The sequence below is a fragment of the Gobius niger genome (genome assembly GCF_951799975.1).
Source record: "Gobius niger genome assembly, chromosome: 21".
NCBI lineage: Eukaryota > Metazoa > Chordata > Actinopteri > Gobiiformes > Gobiidae > Gobius > Gobius niger.
The window spans coordinates 25948955-25971693 of record NC_136872.1 but is presented as its reverse complement, the minus strand read 5'-3'; the positions used below and the strand labels follow the sequence as shown (position 1 = coordinate 25971693).

Below are 22739 nucleotides of genomic sequence, written 5' to 3'. Positions count from 1 at the left end.
GGACTGCCCTGATCCTCAGAGCGTGTTGAAGTGACTCCCCGCCGAGCCACTTGGTGAGGAGGTCGAGCTCTTCATCGGGCCTGAGGTTGAGGCCTTCTATGGCGTTGCAGAAGATGGACTTCCAGGACAAGTAAGACTCAGGACGGTTGTCGAAAACCTTGAATCCTGCCGTCAGCAGATCGCGGCGTGCTAGGTAGGTTGCTAGGTCTGACAGTTCAGTCTGTGGAGTCACTGAACGTCTGGGCTGGGGTGACATGTCCAATTTTATGTGTGTAGGAGGGGACTTTGACTGCTTCCTGTCTACACAATCAGTGGGATTCTCACCCGCAAAGGAAGCAACTGGTGTTTTGCTCTGTTGTTGATGGTGAGAGTCGTAATGACAGACCAGTTGTTCTGCGTCAGGCTTTTCTTCTTCGTTAACTCGCAAACTGTGGTTGAAGTGAGCATTCACATAGTCTTGAGCACGTCTGACGGAAGGAGGCGTCTTGGGGGAGATGCCGTGCTTAGTGAGGTCGATGGCGTGGTGCTCCTCGTCAGCTGCCGCTTCCAGGACATTAGCTGCAGCAAGCGCTGCTTCAGCCTCACCCTCCTTCTTCAGAGCGTTTAGTGTTGCCTCGATGCGTGCCTTCTCAATCTCCATATCGATCTGGCGTTTGGCGTACTGTGCTCTTGTGCGGGCGGCTTCTGCGTCTGCTCGGGCTCGTGCCGCAGCTTGACTGCAGCACGACGAATGTCGTGAAGAACGTGAGTGGCACTCCGGCTGGATCACCTGAGAGATAGGTGGTGTAGCTTCATGCTGAGACATCTTGGTTGCTTGATAGGTAGATAATCTTTTTACTCTTCTGCCCTCAGTTGAGCGTGAGGTTACTCAACCTATGCAGCGAGCTTAAACATAGCCTAGGAGAAGATGGCTCCAGGAACAACAGGACACAGTGTTTCTTCTGAGGTTCTTTACTGAAGACCAGTTTTCCTCTCATTTTGGCTTTGTAAAACTGTAAATACAGCAACAAAAATACAGTTACAATTATTGTGTAACATAAGAAAGAAAGCTAGCAACAAAGCTTGTCACATACAAAAACGTGTTTTCTTGTTAATTGAAATAACCTTATAAGTAATCAAAAACGTAACACAACATAAGAAAAACGAAGTTACACATTGTTACTTACAGATTATGGCATGTATAGCTTCCCAAAGATGTAGGAGACTGTAGGATGTCAACAGCTTCGGACATTTTTTCTCACACTACTTTATGCCTGCTGCTTACAATAAAAGACCACCGGGGGCAGTGTAGCGCACACACAATAAACGAAGAAGACCCCCGAAAACTAAGGGATAATACCGACACCTTGTGGGCAAACGAAGAAATGCATCAGAAATAAAACCTATAGAATATCAAAAAACCAGAGGGACAGAATAGTCCCGAGGACTCAAAGGAAACTGAGGCGATGGTGCTTTTTCAGGCCCAACATAGTGGAAGGCACAGCCCTGGCCCCTCAGACAGGGTCAGCTTCTGTTTCCAAACCAGTACTAAGTAACTCTTCCCCCTAGAGGCCATAAGCGCAACTGCAGGTGTCGTAGCAAGTTACGATTTAACTTATTAATTGTCTTGGAGAGTAAATACGACGCTGACGAAGGGAGAGAGCTAAGGGGTTAATGCATTACACAACTTGAAATAGTGCCTTTATATATATATTTTTATAGCATGTTAGCCTTTAGCTTCAAGACAAACTATCAATCCTTCATGATCAAAGGCGTCTCTGATCTGAACTCGTTACATCATGATTTGAACACACAGTAAATGATCGTCTACCGGGAACTCACCGCCCACAACATAATCTTTAGAAAATATGATTATTATTCCAGGAAAAGAAAACAGACAGGAAGTCCAGGCGCTCACACCTTCAGGTCAGAGGAACTAGCATAGCCACACCGTGCAACAAGCCACTACCTGCTCACTCTGTCTGCGAGAGCCCGGCCTGTAGAACCTCTGCACATCACAATCATTCACTCACAGGCTGGAACAGACAGATTATCCCATTGTGGATCTGACCCACAGTACAAGCTATCACACACTGTTACAGAGCACATTAAGTTGTATTAATAATGTGTGTGATCCATTTTCCCTTTTGAATTGAATCTAACAAACAGCTAAAGCATCCAGACTGTTCATTTAAACCACAGAGTCATAGAACTATTATCATTAAATACTGTGATGCAACAGCTGCTTGTTGAAAACAGATGTTCTGGTGGAATCAGAGGTCGACAAACCTTTTTAAGCCGAGACCCGAGTCCGGAGAATCAGGGCCAGAACCAGGACTCGTCTGCTCCATCGGCTCCATCGCCCACTGTCTGTGAACAGAATGTCAGCAGCTTTAATGAAGGACTGACTCTGACACCACCAGCCACAAGCAACATAGAACATGTAAACTCAGTTACACGTCGGCACATCCTGAATTGCTGGATTTTTGTCTTTTTTTGCTGGATTTTTATCATTTTTTTGCTGGATTTTTGTCTTTTTTCCCTGGATTTTTGTAATTTTTTTGCTGGATTTTTGTAATTTTTTTGCTGGATTTTTGTAATTTTTTTGCTGGATTTTTGTAATTTTTTTGCTGGATTTTTGTAATTTTTTTGCTGGATTTTTGTCTTTTTTTGCTGGATTTTTGTCATTTTTTTGCTGGATTTTTGTCATTTTTTTGCTGGATTTTTGTCTTTTTTTTTGCTGGATTTTTGTAATTTTTTTGCTGGATTTTTGTAATTTTTTTGCTGGATTTTTGTAATTTTTTTGCTGGATTTTTGTCTTTTTTTTTGCTGGATTTTTGTAATTTTTTTGCTGGATTTTTGTCTTTTTTTTGCTGGATTTTTGTCTTTTTTTGTTGGATTTTTGTCTTTTCTTTGCTGGATTTTTGTCATTTTTTTGCTGGATTTTTGTAATTTTTTTGCTGGATTTTTGTCTTTTTTTTGCTGGATTTTTGTCACTTTTTACACGTCGGCACATCCTGAACTACAAACATAATCCCAACATTACAATTGTAAAATATGAAATATGTTTAAACATTCTCTTCATAAACTGCACAAAACATGGTTAAGTTTCTTTATCAAGCCTCTAAATACCGTGGTGGATCCGCTTGGTCCAGCAGGGGGCGCACTCTCCCGGTGGATCGGCTTCACAGTAGATCTGTGGTTCCTATGACTGAACAAAAGAGGTGTTAAGTCTTAAACGTCCAGGACACACGATGAAAATCTGAGCCTTTGGCAAAGCCGTGGGAACCCAGGGTGCTGAGGGCGCTGCAGCCCCCCCTGGTGGATAGTTTGTGAACTGCAGGCAATATCAACCCCTTAACTCCCACCTGAACCGAGCACATTTTCTCCAGCTTTACCCCAATCCAAAAGCCTCTGGGAAAAAGTGTGAAAATAGAAACAAAACTGAGACGAAAACAAGGATGAAAATGTGGAAAAAGTGACAAAAAATGACAAAAAATGTACAAAAAAAATTACAAAAAAATTTTAAAAAAATTGTCAAAAAAGTGAGAAAAATTTGACGAAGAATTTAGGAAAAATGGACGAAAAAGTGATAAGAATTTGACAAAAAATTGACAAAAAAGTGAGAAAAATTTGATGAAAAAATGAGAAAAAATGGACGAAAAAGTGACAAATAATGGACGAAAAAGTGATAAGAATTTGACAAAAATTTGACAAAAAAGTGACAAAAAAGTGAGAAAAAAGTGACGAAAAATGGACAAAAAATGGACAAAAAAATGGACAAAAAAATGACAAAAAAAATGACAAAAATGGACAAAAATTTGACAAAAAAAGTGAGAAAAATTTGACGAAAAATTGAGAAAAAATGGACGAAAAAGTGACAAAAAATGGACGAAAAAGTGACAAAAAAGTGAGAAAAATTTGACGAAAAATGGACAAAAAATTGACAAAAAATGGACAAAAATTTGACAAAAAAAGTGACAAAAAATTGATGAAAAAGTGACAAAAAAATTACAAAAAAATTACAAAAAATGCGAATAATTTGACAAAAAAGTGATGAAAAAAAAATCTGGCGTGAGGAAAAAGATCCATTTAGTTTTGTAGGTCTTTCAAATGAGGCGTGACACTGGCCTACAGGATTTGGGTAAAGCTGAACTGGAGAAAATGCTCTCGGTTCAGGCGGGAGTTAAGAGGTGAATGAATAGGATTTATGGGGGTAAGTGTTGTCCCTCAGCGCCCCCTCACTAAAACATCTCTCCTCGGCTCTGCCTTTTGGGGAAACAAAGAGACTCGCCCTTCCGCACAGGCCGAGATCCTGCTCCTCCTCAGAGACACCACGTGACGTCAGGCCCATGAATGATGCATTAATGGAAACGTGTCAGTGTTTGTGCAGATGTAAAGTGTGTTTAATTCGCTCATATCGTCCCGGACACTTGTGTCGCAGCCACAGTGTCAAAGCTCAGAACTATAGAAGAAAAACAAGTGTAGATAAAATCCCCACCTCTATAAAGACACGGAGCTCCATCTATATGTAACAGGGTTATGGTTCATGGTATATCCTGGAGAATTGGCGCTGGGTGTAGTTCTTGTTGGTTTGTTCGTTGGTCATACCTGGCAGTGTCTTTGGGTTGTCTGTCTTGTTTTGGCAAGTGTATTTTATTTTGGTTGTTGCCCCGTGTGTCACGTCCTGTCCCAGGCCAGTCCTATATATGGGGGCTCCTCCCGTTCCGTCTTCCCTTTTCTTGAGTCTTTTGTGGAAGAGGTAGGATCTCGGGCCATCTGCCCCTTATGTTTCATTTTGTTGTGAATTCCATGTGTCCTTTAAGTTACCATATTGTTTTATTGTCATTTCTGTTCATATTAGTTGTTTATTCTGTGGATGTTTTTTCTTTTGTATTTCGTAGATTGTTCTGTGGGCTGGGGCTATCGTCGGGGCTAACGCCATTTTCTTTTAAATCTTGTCAGGTATGTTGAGATATATACTGCCCTTTTCTTGAGTCTTTTGTGGAAGAGATTGTTCTGTGGGCTGGGGCTATCGTCGGGGCTAACGCCATTTTCTTTTAAATCTTGTCAGAAATAAACGGGGTTGAAGCGGCCGCTTCCCCCAAATGTGTCCTGAGTCCCGCGAGTCCTTTAGTAAAACTACACAACGCAGGGTCCACCACACATCAGCCACATTGGTGCCGTGACAGCCGTCGACAACCGGACCGGTCTGTGCCACATCCACGTCGTAGTCGTGCTTCATCGAGCTTTGGATTGGGTCTCCCTGTGATTTCGTCGCTTCGCCACTGGAGGGCGCCAATACCACGCCGTTGGGTTTCTTCCCGCTCTGTTCGGTGGGGAATAAATTCTCCACGTCATAGACTGTTCGAGCCATGGAGGTAGATCTGGATGAGCTGCACACGCCTGTTGCAGCCGGCAGGGGGCGCGGAGTCCCTGTGTCCCCCCTTCCATTTTTCCTTGGTGATACAGTCCTTAATGTGTCTCGTGGTAGAGTTATTCCACATAATGATCAAAATAATGGTTTGGGACTGCCTAAGTGCAGCACAGCACAAGGGTCTAACAATGAAAATGCTAGCTTGGTCAACCAAATGAGTGACATTATGCATATGATGGGTCAGCAAATAGCCGATAGTATTGTGTCCAGGTTAAATACACCCGGCTCTGCTGCTGAGTCTCCCGGGCTTCCGGATATTGCCCCGAATAATACCAACCCTGTAAATAGCCGTGGTTTAGACCTCTCCAACGTCACGTTTGTCGAAAAGGGTGTGAAAGAGCCACCTGTATTTAGAGGGGATGGTTCAGATACGTTGGCCATCGATGAGTGGGAAGAATTAATGAGTGTTTTTCTCCGTAAAAGCGGGACCCCCATCGAAAACAGAGCTGAAGAGATTCTCATCCACCTGAGGGGCAGGGCAAAAGACATTGTAAAGCTTGGCATTAGAAATGGAGGCATTAATGTTACGCAAAATCCCAACGCCATCTTCGGTCTCCTGCGTAAACATTTTAGCGCCAGTCTGTGCTCCTCAGTGCCACTCGCTGACTTTTACTCCATCCGTCCAAATAACAACGAAGATCCTTACGAGTTTTGGTTAAGGTTAAACAAGGCAGCGGACACCGCCGCTAGCTGTCTCGCTGAACAGGGGAAGTCTTTTGATGATCCCGGGGTCGAAGTCACTCGTTTGTTCATAAGACACTGCCCAAGTAGAGAACTTTCTTACACGTTTCGGTCCAGAACTATCGATAAATGGTCGGCTCATGATGTCCAGGAGGTACTGGACGAGTACCATTTGGAAAATAGCCTCAAGGGATCTGGGGAGGCGAAGAAAGTACCGGTGAACAAATGCGACGTGACCACCGCTGTTCCGTGCGCCGCTAATGCAGTTGACAACTCGGCGTTAGAGAAGCTAGTTACGATGTTGGAAAAAGTCCTGACACAGTCTCAAAGTGGAGCACCAGCTAATCGGAGGCCACGTCGTGAGAACAAATATCCCAAAATCGACGGCTTAAACAGCAAGCCATGCACAGTTTGCAAAGATAATTCTCACACTGCGTTTACGCACTGCCGCGAGAATAAGCTGTGCTTTCGGTGTCACGCTCAGGGTCATTCCAGTCACGCGTGTCCCCAGGGGGATGGCTCTTCCCCACATGGCCAGCAGGGAAACTGATCAGTCTGCGCGCAGGGGAGGACAGCGCAGATAAGGTTAAATTGCCTCCCACCATGGACAATGATGTAGATTATGGGTCGATCTGTGACACATACAGTAGCGTAGTGCCCCCCGATAAAACTTTGGTGGTGCAGCGGTTACAAAGACTTTCTGAAACGGACACCTTATTTCACACAGATGTGATCACAGATAACGGACATGTTATTAAAGCACTTGTGGACAGTGGGTCTATGGCATGCACTATCAGCGAAGAGACAGACTCCGTACTAAGAAGGGTTTATCCGGATGTTGACAGGAACACTGCGGACGAATACGTTATTGTGGGCTGTGGAGGTCAACTGGTAACGCCAACTGCTCTGTACGACCTCTCCGTTTCAGTGTATGGGCTTAAAGTTATTGTCCCCGTCCTCGTTGTGCCAGGTCAGTCCGACAGTATGATCTTGGGGAGTAACCTTTTGAAATGGCTCATGATGCGGATCGAAGACGGTAAAATGAACTCAGAACAAATGAACACTTTCGGTGACGAGTTGCCTCAGCTGTTGTCTCTGTTGTCCCATACAGTGCATCACAAAGATGACTCGCTGCCGGACAAGTTAGGAACAGCTAAGTTGAAGAAATGCGTCACGTTACAGCCTCTGTCTGAACATTTGGTGTGGGCTAAGTTGACTTCTGTGGACGCTTCTGCTGTAGGGAGTACAGTCCTCATCGAGCCCACTCAGTCTAGAACAAGACCGGCACAGATTTTAGTGGGGAGGGTTGTCACCACTCTTTACGGTAATGGGTGGGTACCTGTTAAAGTAGTTAACCCCACCACAAAGTCGCTCACACTGAAAAGGAATGCAAAGCTTGTTGACGTATCTCCCAGTTTGTCTGTACAAGATCTGCCCGAGCCGAAGCGCATTCAGTCACAAGCACAGTTCATGACTGACCCTCCGGTGATTAGGACTGAGGAGGAAATAAAAAGGACTCTCATTGACATGGGTCTTCAGGAGGTCGACATTGCGTCCTGTGAAGTGTCCCTGGAGTGGAAAAATAAGTTGCTACATTTGATTGAACGGTACAACTCCACGTTTTCAAGACACAAAATGGACTGTGGGGAGGCTGAAGACTTTGTCCACAGGATACGGTTAGTGGACGACAAGCCATTCAGGTTCCCATATAGGCGTGTCCCTCCATGTCACTATGAAAAATTGAGAACAGCTCTGAACGAAATGGAGGAGGTAGGCATAATCAAAAAGTCTCAAAGCGAGTTTGCGTCTCCCCTTGTCCTCGTTGTAAAGCCCAATGGTGATTTGCGCATTTGTAATGACTTTCGGTGGCTCAATGCAAGGACTGTTAAAGATGCGCACCCCTTGCCTCACCAGACAGATGCGCTTGCTGCCCTCGGGGGAAACGTGTTCTTTTCCACCATGGACCTCACCTCAGGTTTTTACAATGTTCCGTTACATGAGGATGACAAAAAGTACACTGCCTTTTCCTCTCCGTTTGGCCTTCACGAGTATAACAGGATGCCTCAAGGACTAACCAACAGCCCCGCGACGTTTATGCGCATGATGATGTCGATTTTCGGTGACAAGAACTTTACCAGTCTGTTATGTTACCTGGACGATCTCATGGTGTTTGCGCCATCCGAACAGATTGCACTAGAACGGCTGGAGATGGTCTTCTCAAGGTTAGCTGCAAACAATCTTAAACTCTCCCCCAAAAAGTGTCATTTCCTACGGCGCTCAGTGAAGTTTCTGGGCCACGTCGTCTGTGACGAAGGCATGAAAACCGATCCCAGTAAAGTCCAGGCCATCGGTGACATTAAGGAAATCGACCTTATGGAAAAAGACGGTAAAACCCCCAGTGCCAAGAAAATAAGATCTTTCTTGGGGATGGCTCTGTATTACCATCACTTTATTGAGGGTTGTTCAGCTAAAGCTAGGCCCCTGTTTAGTCTCGTGTCAGAGCCCTCCACCACCAAGAAAAGGGGTAGGAACCCAAAACCTAAGTTTAAGAAAGGTTTAGTGAAGTTAACACCCGCTGACTGGACTGACGATTGCAGGGAGGCTTTTGAGACTCTTAAGCACGACTTGATACACAGTGTGACGTTAGCTCACCCAGACTTTGACGCTCCCTTTATCCTTGCCGTTGATGCTTCCTTTGACGGGATAGGTGCTGTTCTTTCGCAATTGCCGCCTGGTAGTAAGATTGCCAGACCTGTGGCTTTTGCTAGTAAGACTCTGTCTCACGCCCAGTTGAATTATCCAGCGCACCGTCTGGAGTTCTTGGCTCTTAAGTGGGCCGTATGCGACAAATTTGGCCATTGGTTAAAGGGACGCACTTTTTCTGTTTGGACTGACAACAATCCACTGACTTATATTCTGACTAAACCAAGACTTGACGCTTGCGAACAAAGGTGGGTGGCAAAGTTAGCGGCTTACAATTTCGACCTTAACTATGTCCCGGGCGCTAAGAATGTAGTCGCTGACGCGCTTAGTAGAGAGCCCTTCGTTAAGTCCTGTGTAGCCCACCGCCTGGTTTCTGAACCTTATTCAAATCTGCTTGCCCAAGTTAGCGAGTTAGCTGATCAGAGAGTTCAGGATGCGTTTAGGTGCACTAACAACTGTCAACATGTTGAGCAGCATGGGTGCCCTGCTAAATCGCTCCCTCCACAACCGTCGTTGTCCCTCGACGATGTCCAAGCGGTATTGGATGCTCATGGTGTGGGGAATACCGGTCAATTACATGTCACCTGTTCTGATATTCCCCAACTCGCTTGTATCACCGACAGTGCGTCACTTCCGATGAGCCAACTCGCGTCCATGCAAGAACAGGATGCTACTGTGAATAGAGCCCTCTATTATGTCCAAAGACGGAAAAGGCCCACGAAGCGTGAACGCACAAATGAACCTTATGGAGTAAAGAATCTACTCAGACACTGGCCGAAACTTTCTATCAAGGACGGACTACTGTACAGGACGAAAAGGGACAATAAAATGAATTTGACGCTCCAACAGTTTGTTGTCCCGGACTCGTTAAAGCAACAAGTCCTCACCGGCCTCCACGACTCAGCTGGTCATCAGGGTCAAGCTCGGACGCTATCCTTGGCTAGACAAAGATTCTTCTGGATTGGAATGGAAAAGGACATTATCAACCACGTGAGAAAGTGTTTCAGATGCATAGTTGGTAAAACTCCTGAACCCAATGACCGTGCCCCTCTCGAAAGCATTCACACCTCCGAGCCGATGGAGCTTGTTTGCATCGACTTCTGGACCGCTGAGCAAACCGATAAAAAATGTGTTGACGTGTTAGTTGTTACGGATCACTTCTCTAAACTAGCACATGCTTTCCCTTGCAAGAATCAATCAGCCAAACAAGTTGCTCGTCGGTTGTGGAATGACTTTTTCTGCGTCTATGGTTTTCCCAAGCGCATTCATTCGGATCAGGGTGCGAACTTTGAGAGCAGTCTCATGAAGGAACTCTTGGCGCTATCGGGGGTTCAGAAGTCGCACACTACGCCATATCACCCGATGGGGAATGGCATCACGGAGCGATATAACAGGACTCTAGGGAACATGATCCGTGCACTACCCCCAAACTCAAAAGCAAGATGGCCACAAATGTTGCAAATGCTGACGTTTTGTTACAACTGCACCGAACACGAAACCACAGGGTTTGCGCCCTTTTACCTCATGTTTGGTAGAGTCCCACGCTTGCCCGTTGACATTGTTTTTCAACACGTGCTTGGTAACAACTCAGTCGTCGACCACCATGAGTTTGTTGCAAAGTTGAGACACGACTTGGCCGAGGCCTCGCGTATTGCCCTTCAAAACAGCAAAACGGCACAAGCACGCCAGACAGAAAACTACAATCGTAAAGTCAAGGGCTCGCCCCTCGTGGTGGGTGATCGAGTGCTGTTGGCGAATCGTGGGGAAAGAGGAAAACGGAAAGTTGCGGACAAATGGGCTTCAACGATGTACGAAGTAATTTCAGTTAAACCAAGTGTCAATGTCTACTCCATCCGAGACCCCGAAACACAGAAAGTTAAGGTTGTGCACAGGAATCTGCTACTCCCTGTCAGTTTCCTTTCGCCTGATGAAGCGAGCGCACGTCCGTCTAGTTGTCCTTCGTTAGCAAACGATGATCCGGAAATTCCTATGGAAATACAGGACAGCGAAACTAAGACGATAAACTGGCTTTTGAACACGGACAATGTTTCTTACCGTGGCTCAGTTGCCAGTATGACTGGTTCGGGGTCCGTGGGTGGTCGATCTGCGGGGTCTGGGGCGGATTCGGTGGCGTCGAGCCTGAGTGATGCTGCCTCTCTCTGCGTCGAGCTCCAGAGCGTGTCTCCTCAATTAGTGCCGAGCGCGGTCGACCACGCCCTCCCTATTGATAAATCTGACCTAGTTGTTCCAGATGCAATGACGTGTGACGTCGTACATGACGCACAACTGCAACCCTTGCGTACCAGGACAGGTAGACTGATTAAACCTCCTGCTCGCTTAATCTGTGAGATGAATGAACAGATTGTGATGACAAGTGATACTTCACGTTCCGTGATTTCCATGTTCTCTTATGTCAAGAGTATGTTTTCGGGAAGTAAGTCCCATTGAGCTCACTTTGTTTTGAGCCATTGTAATAAGATGTGAGGGATCAGGAATTTTGGTTTCAGAGAGTATTCTTGTATGTTAGGTGTAAACGGCACCTTTCTGATCCACGCAGTCAAGGCCTTGCACTGTGTGATCCCTTGAGGAGAGTTATGTACTGACCGTAATAGTTGCTCTCGTGCCAAAAAGTTTTTTTCCTTTTCTCACTGTTTACTGTATGTAATGTAATGTACCCCCAATTACTCAGGATTTAGGAGGGGTGTATGTAACAGGGTTATGGTTCATGGTATATCCTGGAGAATTGGCGCTGGGTGTAGTTCTTGTTGGTTTGTTCGTTGGTCATACCTGGCAGTGTCTTTGGGTTGTCTGTCTTGTTTTGGCAAGTGTATTTTATTTTGGTTGTTGCCCCGTGTGTCACGTCCTGTCCCAGGCCAGTCCTATATATGGGGGCTCCTCCCGTTCCGTCTTCCCTTTTCTTGAGTCTTTTGTGGAAGAGGTAGGATCTCGGGCCATCTGCCCCTTATGTTTCATTTTGTTGTGAATTCCATGTGTCCTTTAAGTTACCATATTGTTTTATTGTCATTTCTGTTCATATTAGTTGTTTATTCTGTGGATGTTTTTTCTTTTGTATTTCGTAGATTGTTCTGTGGGCTGGGGCTATCGTCGGGGCTAACGCCATTTTCTTTTAAATCTTGTCAGGTATGTTGAGATATATACTGCCCTTTTCTTGAGTCTTTTGTGGAAGAGATTGTTCTGTGGGCTGGGGCTATCGTCGGGGCTAACGCCATTTTCTTTTAAATCTTGTCAGAAATAAACGGGGTTGAAGCGGCCGCTTCCCCCAAATGTGTCCTGAGTCCCGCGAGTCCTTTAGTAAAACTACACAACGCAGGGTCCACCACACATCAGCCACATATAAACAACTCGATCCATGTGTTTCATGCTTAAAACTGCTTCAGAACAAACGGTTTTCCAAGTGTTTCAAGCGTAAAACATGTGGTTTGTTAAGTGCGTCACGCGGAGACACATGACACTCAAATCACTGATACTGAGGGAGGGAAAGTCCGCCGGACCTACCGAGACCTGCCAGAGCCGTGAGACCGACTGCAGCTCCGCTCTGGACCGCTTCAGTCCGGGCTCGTTCGCCTGGACGTCGTCGAAGCTGCTGCTTTATTGGAACACTTTCTACTTTCACTTTCGCGGGACCCGGATGTGACGTCAGCACACGAGAGCGACAAAGTAATACATTCAAATGAGTCAAACTCTCAAAAGAAACATGGACAAAAGTGGAGACAATAACTGGACAGAAGCGTGAGTCTAATAACTCTTCATAGACAAACAGCCTGGAAAACCTGAAACCCATAAAGGTGACTTCAAACCCTCCTCACAGCTGGAGTTTGTACAAAAACAACTATTTGTAAACTTTTTATTTTATTTATTTTTTTTCACTTTTTCGCTGTTTTTTTTGTCATTTTTTTTGTTGGATTTTTGTCTTTTTTTTACTGGATTTTTGTCATTTTTTTACTGGATTTTTGTCATTTTTTTTGCTGGATTTTTGTCACTTTTTTGCTGAATTTTTGTCACTTTTTTACTGGATTTTTGTCACTTTTTTACTGGATTTTTGTCATTTTTTTACTGGATTTTTGTCATTCTTTTGCTGGATTTTTGTAATTTTTTACTGGATTTTTGTCTTTTTTTTGCTGAATTTTTGTCACTTTTTTACTGGATTTTTGTCACTTTTTTGTTGGATTTTTGTCACTTTTTGCTGGATTTTTGTCACTTTTTGCTGGATTTTTGTCACTTTTTCGCTGGATTTTTGTCTTTTTTTGCTGATTTTTTGTCTTTTTTTGCTGAATTTTTGTCACTTTTTCACTGGATTTTTGTCTTTTTTTGCTGAATTTTTGTCTTTTTTTGTTGGATTTTTGTCTTTTTTTTACTGGATTTTTAAAAAAAATTTACTGGATTTTTGTCATTTTTTGCTGAATTTTTGTCTTTTTTTGTTGGATTTTTGTCTTTTTTTGTTGGATTTTTGTCACTTTTTTACTGGATTTTTGTCATTTTTTTACTGGATTTTTGTCATTCTTTTGCTGGATTTTTGTAATTTTTTACTGGATTTTTGTCTTTTTTTTGCTGAATTTTTGTCACTTTTTTACTGGATTTTTGTCACTTTTTTGTTGGATTTTTGTCACTTTTTGCTGGATTTTTGTCACTTTTTGCTGGATTTTTGTCACTTTTTCGCTGGATTTTTGTCTTTTTTTGCTGATTTTTTGTCTTTTTTTGCTGAATTTTTGTCACTTTTTCACTGGATTTTTGTCTTTTTTTGCTGAATTTTTGTCTTTTTTTGTTGGATTTTTGTCTTTTTTTTACTGGATTTTTTAAAAAAATTTACTGGATTTTTGTCATTTTTTGCTGAATTTTTGTCACTTTTTCACTGGATTTTTGTCTTTTTTTGTTGGATTTTTGTCTTTTTTTTTCTGAATTTTTGTCTTTTTTTCTGGATTTTTGTCTTTTTTTGTTGGATTTTTGTCACATTTTTTGCTGGATTTTTGTCATTTTTTGCTGAATTTTTGTCTTTTTTCTGGATTTTTGTCTTTTTTCTGGATTTTTGTCTTTTTTCTGGATTTTTGTCATAAGTCGGGACGTTTGGTTTAAATATGAACAAACCACAGAGACTCAGGAAGTGCTTTTGCTGATGCTTTATTATTTCTAAACTACGGTTTTCTGATTCCACAGTTGAAACGACGACGACCTGAAGTCAGGGTCGGGTTTCGCTGAGTGTGGCCAGTCCGGTCCGGTCCGGTCCGGGTTAGTGGTGGGACTCGTGCTCCTCGTGGTGGGACTCGTGCTCCTCGTGGTGGGACTCGTGCTCCTCGTGGTGGGACTCGTGCTCCTCGTGGTGGGACTCGTGCTCCTCGTGGTGGGACTCGTGCTCCTCGTAGTCGCTGAGCCAGGGGTAAACCTCGGTGGCGCAGACGAACGGCAGCGTCTCGTTGCAGCAGCCGGAGCTCCACTTGTGCTGGTCTGGAAATACAAACACACGAACATGAACAGGGTTAGGACAGAAGAAGGGTTTAAACAGGACAAGGGTTTAAACAGAAGGGTTTAAACAGAAGAAGAGTTTTAACAGGAGAAGGGTTTAAACAGGAGAAGGGTTTAAACAGGAGAAGGGTTTAAACAGGAGAAGGGTTTAAACAGGAGAAGGGTTTAAACAGGAGAAGGGTTTTGTTACAGTTTTGTTTCTGCTGAAGTTTGTAAAGACAGATTGACTTGAATTACATCCGTAGTTGATGCGGAGGCAGCTGTGCTCGCGGGTCCTGCACTCCTCCTTTGCCCAGTTCTCGTAGTCGAAGATCAGACCGTCAGACCACATCCAGAAACAGGCCTGAGGAGAGAGAAACAGGCCTTAAAGAGACAGAAACAGGTCTTAAAGAGACAGAAACAGGTCTTAAAGAGACAGAAACAGGTCTTAAAGAGACAGAAACAGGTCTTAAAGAGACAGGAACTGATCTTAAAGAGACAGAAACAGGTCTTAAAGAGACAGGAACTGGTCTTAAAGAGACAAACACAGGTCTTAAAGAGACAGGAACTGATCTTAAAGAGACAGAAACTGGTCTTAAAGATACAGGAACTGGTCTTAAAGAGACAGAAACAGGTCTTAAAGAGACAGGAACTGGTCTTAAAGATACAGGAACTGGTCTTAAAGAGACAGAAACAGGTCTTAAAGAGACAGGAACTGGTCTTAAAGATACAGGAACTGGTCTTAAAGAGACAGAAACTGGTCTTAAAGAGACAGAAACTGGTCTTAAAGAGACAGAAACTGGTCTTAAAGAGACAGAAACAGGTCTTAAAGATACAGGAACTGGTCTTAAAGAGACAGAAACTGGTCTTAAAGAGACAGGAACTGGTCTTAAAGAGACAGGAACTGGTCTTAAAGAGACAGAAACAGGTCTTAAAGAGACAGAAACTGGTCTTAAAGAGACAGAAACAGGTCTTAAAGAGACAGGAACTGGTCTTAAAGAGACAGAAACTGGTCTTAAAGAGACAGGAACTGGTCTTAAAGAGACAGAAACTGGTCTTAAAGAGACAGAAACAGGCCTTAAAGAGACAGGAACTGGTCTTAAAGAGACAGAAACTGGTCTTAAAGAGACAGGAACTGGTCTTAAAGAGACAGAAACAGGTCTTAAAGAGACAGAAACAGGTCTAAAGGAGTCGTCTGGACCGGGCAGTACCTGGACGGTGTTGAATCCTCCGACCCAGCTCAGGGGGAAGTCGTGGGTGTCTCCTCGGGTCAGGCCCTGGAGGAAGCGGTTTGTTTCTTCACAGTGGATGGAGGCCAGGTGTCCACCCTCGAACCGACAGTAACTCTGACACAGACGAGCACAGGGGTTAAAGTAGCAGTAGTATAAGCAGTAGTATAAGTAGTAGTAGAAGTATTCGTACCTCGGCTTCCACCCAGGTCTTGGGGGAGTCGATGAACCTGTAGCAGTGGTCGTGGTCGTGCTCACTGAAGCGAGTCCAGTGTCGAGGGCAGCCGTCTGCGGGGTTCGGACAAAGACGTCAGTGTCGGTGCAGTTTGGGGGATTCCTCGTTTAGGAAGTTACACTGTTTCATCTCTATATTATCAACGGTAAAACATGTACAACAGGAGTGCAGGCCTCACCGCAGCGCAGCCCCTCGGCCCCGCGGCTGACCGAGCGCTCGTCCATGTGCCCGCTGACGGGGTGGGTACAGATGCACCACTCCTCGCCCTCCCTGAGGTGGTAGCACGGGTGCCCGGACGGGTCGCACACCTGGTCGTCCATGGTGAAGACGTGGCACTGCTTGGGCGCGAAGTTCCCGTGCTCGTCGCACAGCGGGACCATCTCGTGCTTCACGGCGAAGCCCTGCTCGCTCGTGTTGTCCTTGTGCTCGATGCGATGGAGGAGCTGCTCGCGCATCTGCTGGCAGAGCCCGCCCTCGTGGCCGACGTGCGCGGCCTGGACCGGGCCCAGGGCCAGGCCGGTCAGAGCCAGGAGCAGGACGGCGGCGCTCATGGTGACGAGGAACGATCACAGAGTCTCTGAACTAAAAGACGGGGACATTTGTAGTTTAAATATAAGAACAAAACCGTTTTATTGTGAACCTGGACTCACCGTGGAGCGTGAGGAGCGTGAGGAGCGTGAGGAGCGTGTGGAGCGTGAGGAGCGTGGGTGCAGGAGGACCATGCAGGCGTCCAGCTCCTCCGCCTTTTATCCTCCTCAGACAAAGACTTTCCGACGCCGACTCGGTGTCAGGTGTGAGTTTCAGACTCTGGTGAGTTGTGTAAACAAAAACACAAAGATTTCTGATTTTATCTGGTGTGAAAGGATCCTGAGCCGACCCGGAGACCTGGTTCAAACCAGGACTCAGAGACTTTATGTAATCACGTCGATAAACAGACCTGAGATAAAGTTTCCTCCTGGTTTAGTCTTGATGTTAGAGCCGTGTGTTACAGGTCAGGTCAAGAATAAGGAACATGTGCTGCTGATGATGAAGCCTAAAAAGTTATTTATTGGATGAAAAGTCGAACATGTGTCATTTTTCGACGCCGCTTTTCCCTGTGACAAACTGTGAGCCATGAATCCAGTCTTTCTTGGTTGGATGTTTCCATTTTGTCGGAGCTACAGCTTTAATCGTATAAACTGAGTGAGTCACTCCTGAGAATCAGCGTCTGCACATCTATAGTAATAATAATGCGTTGGTTTTATTTAGCACTTTCCTGGATCTGTGAGACGTCTGTGGTGAAGCTCCGTGTCCTTCAGGAGAGAGAAACTAAATATAAATAACTCTGTGTTCCTCAGAGACACCGGAGCAAAGACATAACTAATCACACTGCAAAAAGTAATTAACTAGATCAGTATAAACATCTCAATTTGAGCATAATAATCCACATTTTAGCTGTTTTGACGAGTTAAGATGTTGTTGGGCATTTGTCCCAGATTATTTCACTTGTTCTGAGATGTTTCTGACTCGTTTCGATACATTTCGTCCTTATTTCAGGTCATTTTCTTTGCCAATGGGGAAAGAAAGCTGGTCTTATCTCATTGGCAATTTTACTTTCTTATTTCAAGTGAGATTTACCCTAGAACTGGTGTGAAATGTCCTCAAACAAGCAAAGGAAACTCGGTCCGATCAGGAAAAGTGTCTAAATGAGTGAAAACCGCTCAAAACAAGAAACATTTCCTCAATTCAACTCATTTAAGCCAATGCTTGATATTGACTTTTTGCAGTGCACACTGACCCTCCCCGACCTTCATCACTATGGAAACATGAGGCTGTAGGAGAAACACCCAGGACTCAGAGATGTCCATGACAGAGACCCAGGCCACCAGAGAAACTCAGATCAGGAACATCTCACACGTGAAAAACACCGGCGATAGAGTTCCAGGGTTAAACTTGATAAAACTATGAACCAAACCTGAACATTTAGTTTCATATCAGGCTTTTGTCTCAGTGAGCTCAGCAGGGCTGGACGGGCCATCGGGAGATTCGGGAGTTTTCCTGCTGGGCCGACGTACTTTTGTCAGACCGAAATAAGGCCCATAATACCTCAACACCGGCCCACAATTAGCGGGAAAAGCCGTCACAATCTCTATCATTACATAGATGCAATTACACAACTCCTCCACTAGAGGGATGTGACACCTCTTTCTTGAGTCATGGTTCACAGATAATCTCGTAAAATGAGCAATGAGCCTCTGGGACATAACACTCATGCCCCTCACATTGCCAATATAAGAGGAAATAGTTTATTGTATCTCCCTCCAGGACCCACAGAACTTCAGACCTCTGTTTTTTACACATTTTAGACAAATGTTTGCAAAGAAGTGCATGCTGGGAGCTGTCAGGTGACTCGTCGTCAGTGCAGTTTGGAAATCTTCTAGTTTCCATTGAAAGGATTTCATCTTCATCTACAGTGGGATCATTTGGTTGGTTTTGAGAAGTTTATTTTTGTTGCAGTCGCGAGAGGAACTTCACTAATGGAACGCACATTTTAAGATTGTTAAGTCATTTTACAAAAGTTTCTTCAAGTTAAAAATGTCAAGATTAAAGTGTTGAGTCTCTGAGGCGTGAGCTTGAATTCGGCAGAAACAAAATGCAACTATTGTTATTTTTTTGTTATTTTTTTGTCATTTTTTATCTATTTTTTTTGTCATTTTTTTGTCATTTTTTGTCACATTTTTTTGTCATTTTTTTGTCATTTTTTTGTCTTTTTTTTGTCTTAACTCCCGCCTGAACCAAGAGGATCTTTTTCCTCACGTCATCAGATTTTTTTTCCATCATTTTTTTGTTGGGTATTCAACTCATTTTTGTCACTTTTATGTCATTTTTTGTCATTTTGTTGTTATTTTTTGTCATTTTTTGTCATTTTTTGTTCATTTTTTTTGTCTTTTTTAGTCTTTTTTTGTCTTTTTTTAAAAAAAACATTTGTTCATTTTTTTTGTTCATTTTTTTTGTCTTTTTTAGTCTTTTTTTGTCTTTTTTTAAAAAAAACATTTGGTCATTTTTTTTTTTTTTTTTTCTTTGTCGTTTTTTGTCATTTTTTTTGTCTTTTTTTGTTATTTTTTGTCACATTTTTTGTCATTTTTTTGTTACTTTTTGTCACATTTTCAAAAAAAAATCATCAATTTTTTAGCAAATTTTTGTCATTTTTTGTTACATTTTGGTCATTTTTTTGTCCATTTTTTGACAATTTTTGTCACGAGAGGAACTTCATTAACAGAACGCACATTTTAAAATTGTTATGTAATTTTACAAAAGTTCCTTCAAGTTAAAAATGTCAAGATGAAAGTGTTGAGTCTCTGAGGCGTGAGCTTGAATTCGGCAGAAACAAAATACAACTATTGTCCTGGATTCGTAGCTTATACTGTTTTACTTCAGGGCTTATTGCATTGAATATGACTGTTTTTTTTAGAGGGCCGGTCTTGACCCAAAAGTCCCGGGCCGATTTGTTCTGCCAGTCCAGCCCTGGAGCTCAGGTCATCGAGATAATCAAGTGATATTTCATAACAATCCCACAGTTTTAGTTTAATAAATCCTCTCAAGTCCAGAGAGGGGGTAAGAGGTTCAGCACCACCGGGGTCCGGATCCAAGGCCTAGGGTTGGACTCAGACCGTGAACTTTACGCCCGCCCCGCCCTCACACAGGAGCGAACAGGAACACACCCAGAGCCTTTGTTCCTCCGGCCCGGCTGGATTGTCTCGTCCGAATCCGCTCGGTGCCAGAACCGTCTGAACAAAAGGCCGATCGTGTGTCGCGAGATGGTTTTAATCTCTTTTTATTCATGTTCTTTTATCTCCGATCGTTTCTCCCACAGCTCCGGTCGTAAAAGATCCTCTTCGTGGTGACAAAGGCGTCGCCCGATTCACCACAAAACGTGAAACAAAGGCCGGAGGAGACGCTCGGGATACGGCGACACCGGACCTGCACTTAAACCCAGATTAAAGGGACCTCAGTGAAGGGTTTGGAGCTTTTGTTTGTACATTTATATGAGTGATCTCTAATCTGCAATAGCATGAAGCCAAATGACCCATTCTTCTTGGTAAAAAGGCTCCAGTTCTTGTTAGTTCCTGGTCTGTTTTACATGAACTGCGTGTTTGAGATCTCCCACAGTGGTTCAATGACACTGAGGAGACTGAGATGGAGCAAACGGGACCTTCACCTTATTCTGCTGGAGCCACATCAGAGAAACACCTCCATGTTTCACAGGAAGGATGGGGACCTATGATGCCAGCGACTGTGGGGGGATCAGTTCATGTAAAACAGACCAGGAACTTACAGGAACTGGAGTCTTTTTGCCAATTAGACTGGGCCTCTTTAGGAAAGGCAGATGTGTTTATAGATAGTAAACGGTCTCAGTTTGAATAGCACGTTTCCACCTACATTAAGCGCTTTAACCTCTTAACTCCCGCCTGAACCAGGAGGATCTTTTTCCTCACGTCATCAGATTTTTTTTCCATCATTTTTTTGTTGGGTATTCAACTCATTTTTGTAACTTTTATGTCATTTTTTGTCACATTTTTTGTCATTTTTTCGTCCATTTTTTGTCATTTTTTGTCATTTTTTTGTCATTTTTGTGTCATTTTTTTGTCATTTTTGTCATTTTTGTGTCATTTTTTTTGTCTTTTTTTTGTCTTAACTCCCGCCTGAACCAAGAGGATCTTTTTCCTCACGTTATCAGATTGTTTTTCCATCATTTTTTTGTTGGGTATTCAACTCATTTTTGTCACTTTTATGTCATTTTTTGTCATTTTTTGTCATTTCTTTTAAAAAAAAATTGTCGTTTTTTTTTTTTTTTTTTTTGTCGTTTTTTGTCATTTTTTAGTTATTTTTTTGTTATTTTTTTGTTATTTTTTTGTTATTTTTTTGTTATTTTTTTGTTATTTTTTTGTTATTTTTTTGTTATTTTTTTGTTATTTTTTGTCACATTTTTGTCATTTTTTTGGTCTTTTTTGACTTTTTTGTAATTTTTTTTTTCATTATTTTTTTGTCATTTTTTTTAAAAAAAATTTTGTTATTTTTTGTCATTTTTTTTTAGTCTTTTTTTGTTATTTTTTGTCACATTTTTTGTCATTTTTTTGTTACTTTTTGTCACATTTTCAAAAAAAAATCATCCATTTTTTAGCAAATTTTTGTCATTTTTTGTTACATTTTGGTCATTTTTTTGTCCATTTTTTGTCAATTTCTTGTGACATTTTCGTGACATTTTTGCCACTTTTTCATCAATTTTTCGTCACTTTTTTCTCACATTTCCATCATTGTTTTCATCTCAGTTTTGTCGCTATTTTCACACCTTTTTTCCAGAAGCTTTTGGATTGGGGTAAAGCCAAACTGGAGAAAATGTGCTCGGTTCAGGCGGGAGTTAAGGGGTTAAATTCTATTCTCTGAGCGACAGGAAATCCGACCATATTAGTCCAGCGCTCTGGTCTCTGCACTGGCTTCAGTCACTCAGAGGATAGAATTTAAAAAGGTCTTTTCATGGTTTACCACCAAAGTCCATCTGTGAGATGTTAGAGCCGAATGCACCATCTCAGGGAGGGGAGGGGCCTCCTTGTGGTTCCCAGAGTCAGGACTAAACACCGTGAGGCTCAAATCTGCAACAGTCTTCACGAGGATGAGACAGACTTCAACTCAAATCCAGGCTGAAAACATTTCTTTTTGCCCGTATTGTATCTGCACTCATGCCTTTTACTGTCATTGATCAATTTAATGTTGATGTTCTCTTGATTGTATCTGTTTTCTCGTAACTTTATGCAGCTGTGAAAGACTTTGAATTGCCTTGTGTGTGAATGTGCTCTACAAATAAACTCGCCTCTAACAGCTCGTTTGGAAAGGCCAGTGCACAGTTATTACAATAGTCTGACCGACCGGAGACAAATGCATGAATTAATCTCTCCAAATCTGGTTTAGACACTGTGTTTTTAGGTGGTATTAAGCCTCTGATGTAATGTCCAGGATTACTCTGAGATTTCTGACTAGATCATAAACAGAACCTTCTCCACTCCGGGCTGGGACTGAAGGGTTAGTGATGTGGTTGTGTGACAATAACAACACTTCAGGACGTAAATGTGCAGGTTTACGACACTGACCTGGTAGATCTCGGGTCAAACAAAGGTTGGACCCCCTGCTATAGACGTCCCATTCATCATCATGGGATTTTTCTGATTTTAACTTTGGCCTGGGACGTTGTGCGAGTTTAAACTTCTGATGAGCCTCGAACATCCCAGATTATCAACGATGAATGTACAGACCTGTAAAGTGTCTCTGATCATCAGATTGTTTTTGCCATCATTTTTTTGTTGGTATTCAACTCATTTTTGTAACTTTTTTGTCATTTTTTTCATCCATTTTTTGTCACATTTTGTCATATTTTTGTAACTTTTTGGTCATTTTTTGGTCATTTTTCGTCATTTTTTTCATCCATTTTTTGTCACATTTTAGTCTTTTTTTTTGTCATGTTTTGTCTTTTTTTTGTCACATTTTTGTAATTTTTTTGTAATTTTTTCGTTCATTTTTTGTCAATTCCTTGTGACATTTTTATGACATTTTTGCCACTTTTTCATCAATTTTTCATCACTTTTTTGCCACATTTCCATCATTGTTTTCGTCTCAGTTTTGTTGCTATTTTCACAGCTTTTTTCCAGAAGTTTTTGGATTGGGGTAAAGCCAAACTGGTGAAAATGTGCTCGGTTCAGGTGGGAGTTAAGGGGTTAATGACATAAACTACATAAATGCCATGTAAAGGACTAAACATGCGTCTGCCTGTCTTAGATTCATTTGTATCGACTTCACTTTGAGGAGACAAAAGTCGGGACGTTTGACTTAAATAAGAACAAACCACAGAGACTCAGGAAGTGCTTTTGCTGATGCTTTATTTCTAGACTACAGTTTTCTGATTCCACAGTTGAAACGACGACGACCTGAAGTCAGGGTCGTGTTTCGTTTAGCGTGGTCAGTCCGGTCCAGTTCAGCCCGGTCCGGG

The 22739-nt window shown here is 42.9% G+C and overlaps 1 protein-coding gene across 1 annotated transcript; it reads right to left on the bottom strand.

Annotated features, from left to right (window-relative positions):
• Nucleotides 1-14045: 14045 nt before the first annotated feature.
• On the bottom strand, nucleotides 14046-16272 carry LOC306981078 (uncharacterized protein; the record flags this gene model as incomplete). The annotated part of the gene is made up of 5 exons (XM_079580626.1): nucleotides 14046-14260; nucleotides 14507-14621; nucleotides 15469-15603; nucleotides 15680-15774; nucleotides 15900-16272. 5 exons carry the CDS (start codon nucleotides 16270-16272, stop codon nucleotides 14046-14048), a joined length of 933 nt encoding a protein of 310 aa, XP_079436752.1.
• Between the last annotated feature and the right edge of the window lie 6467 nt (nucleotides 16273-22739).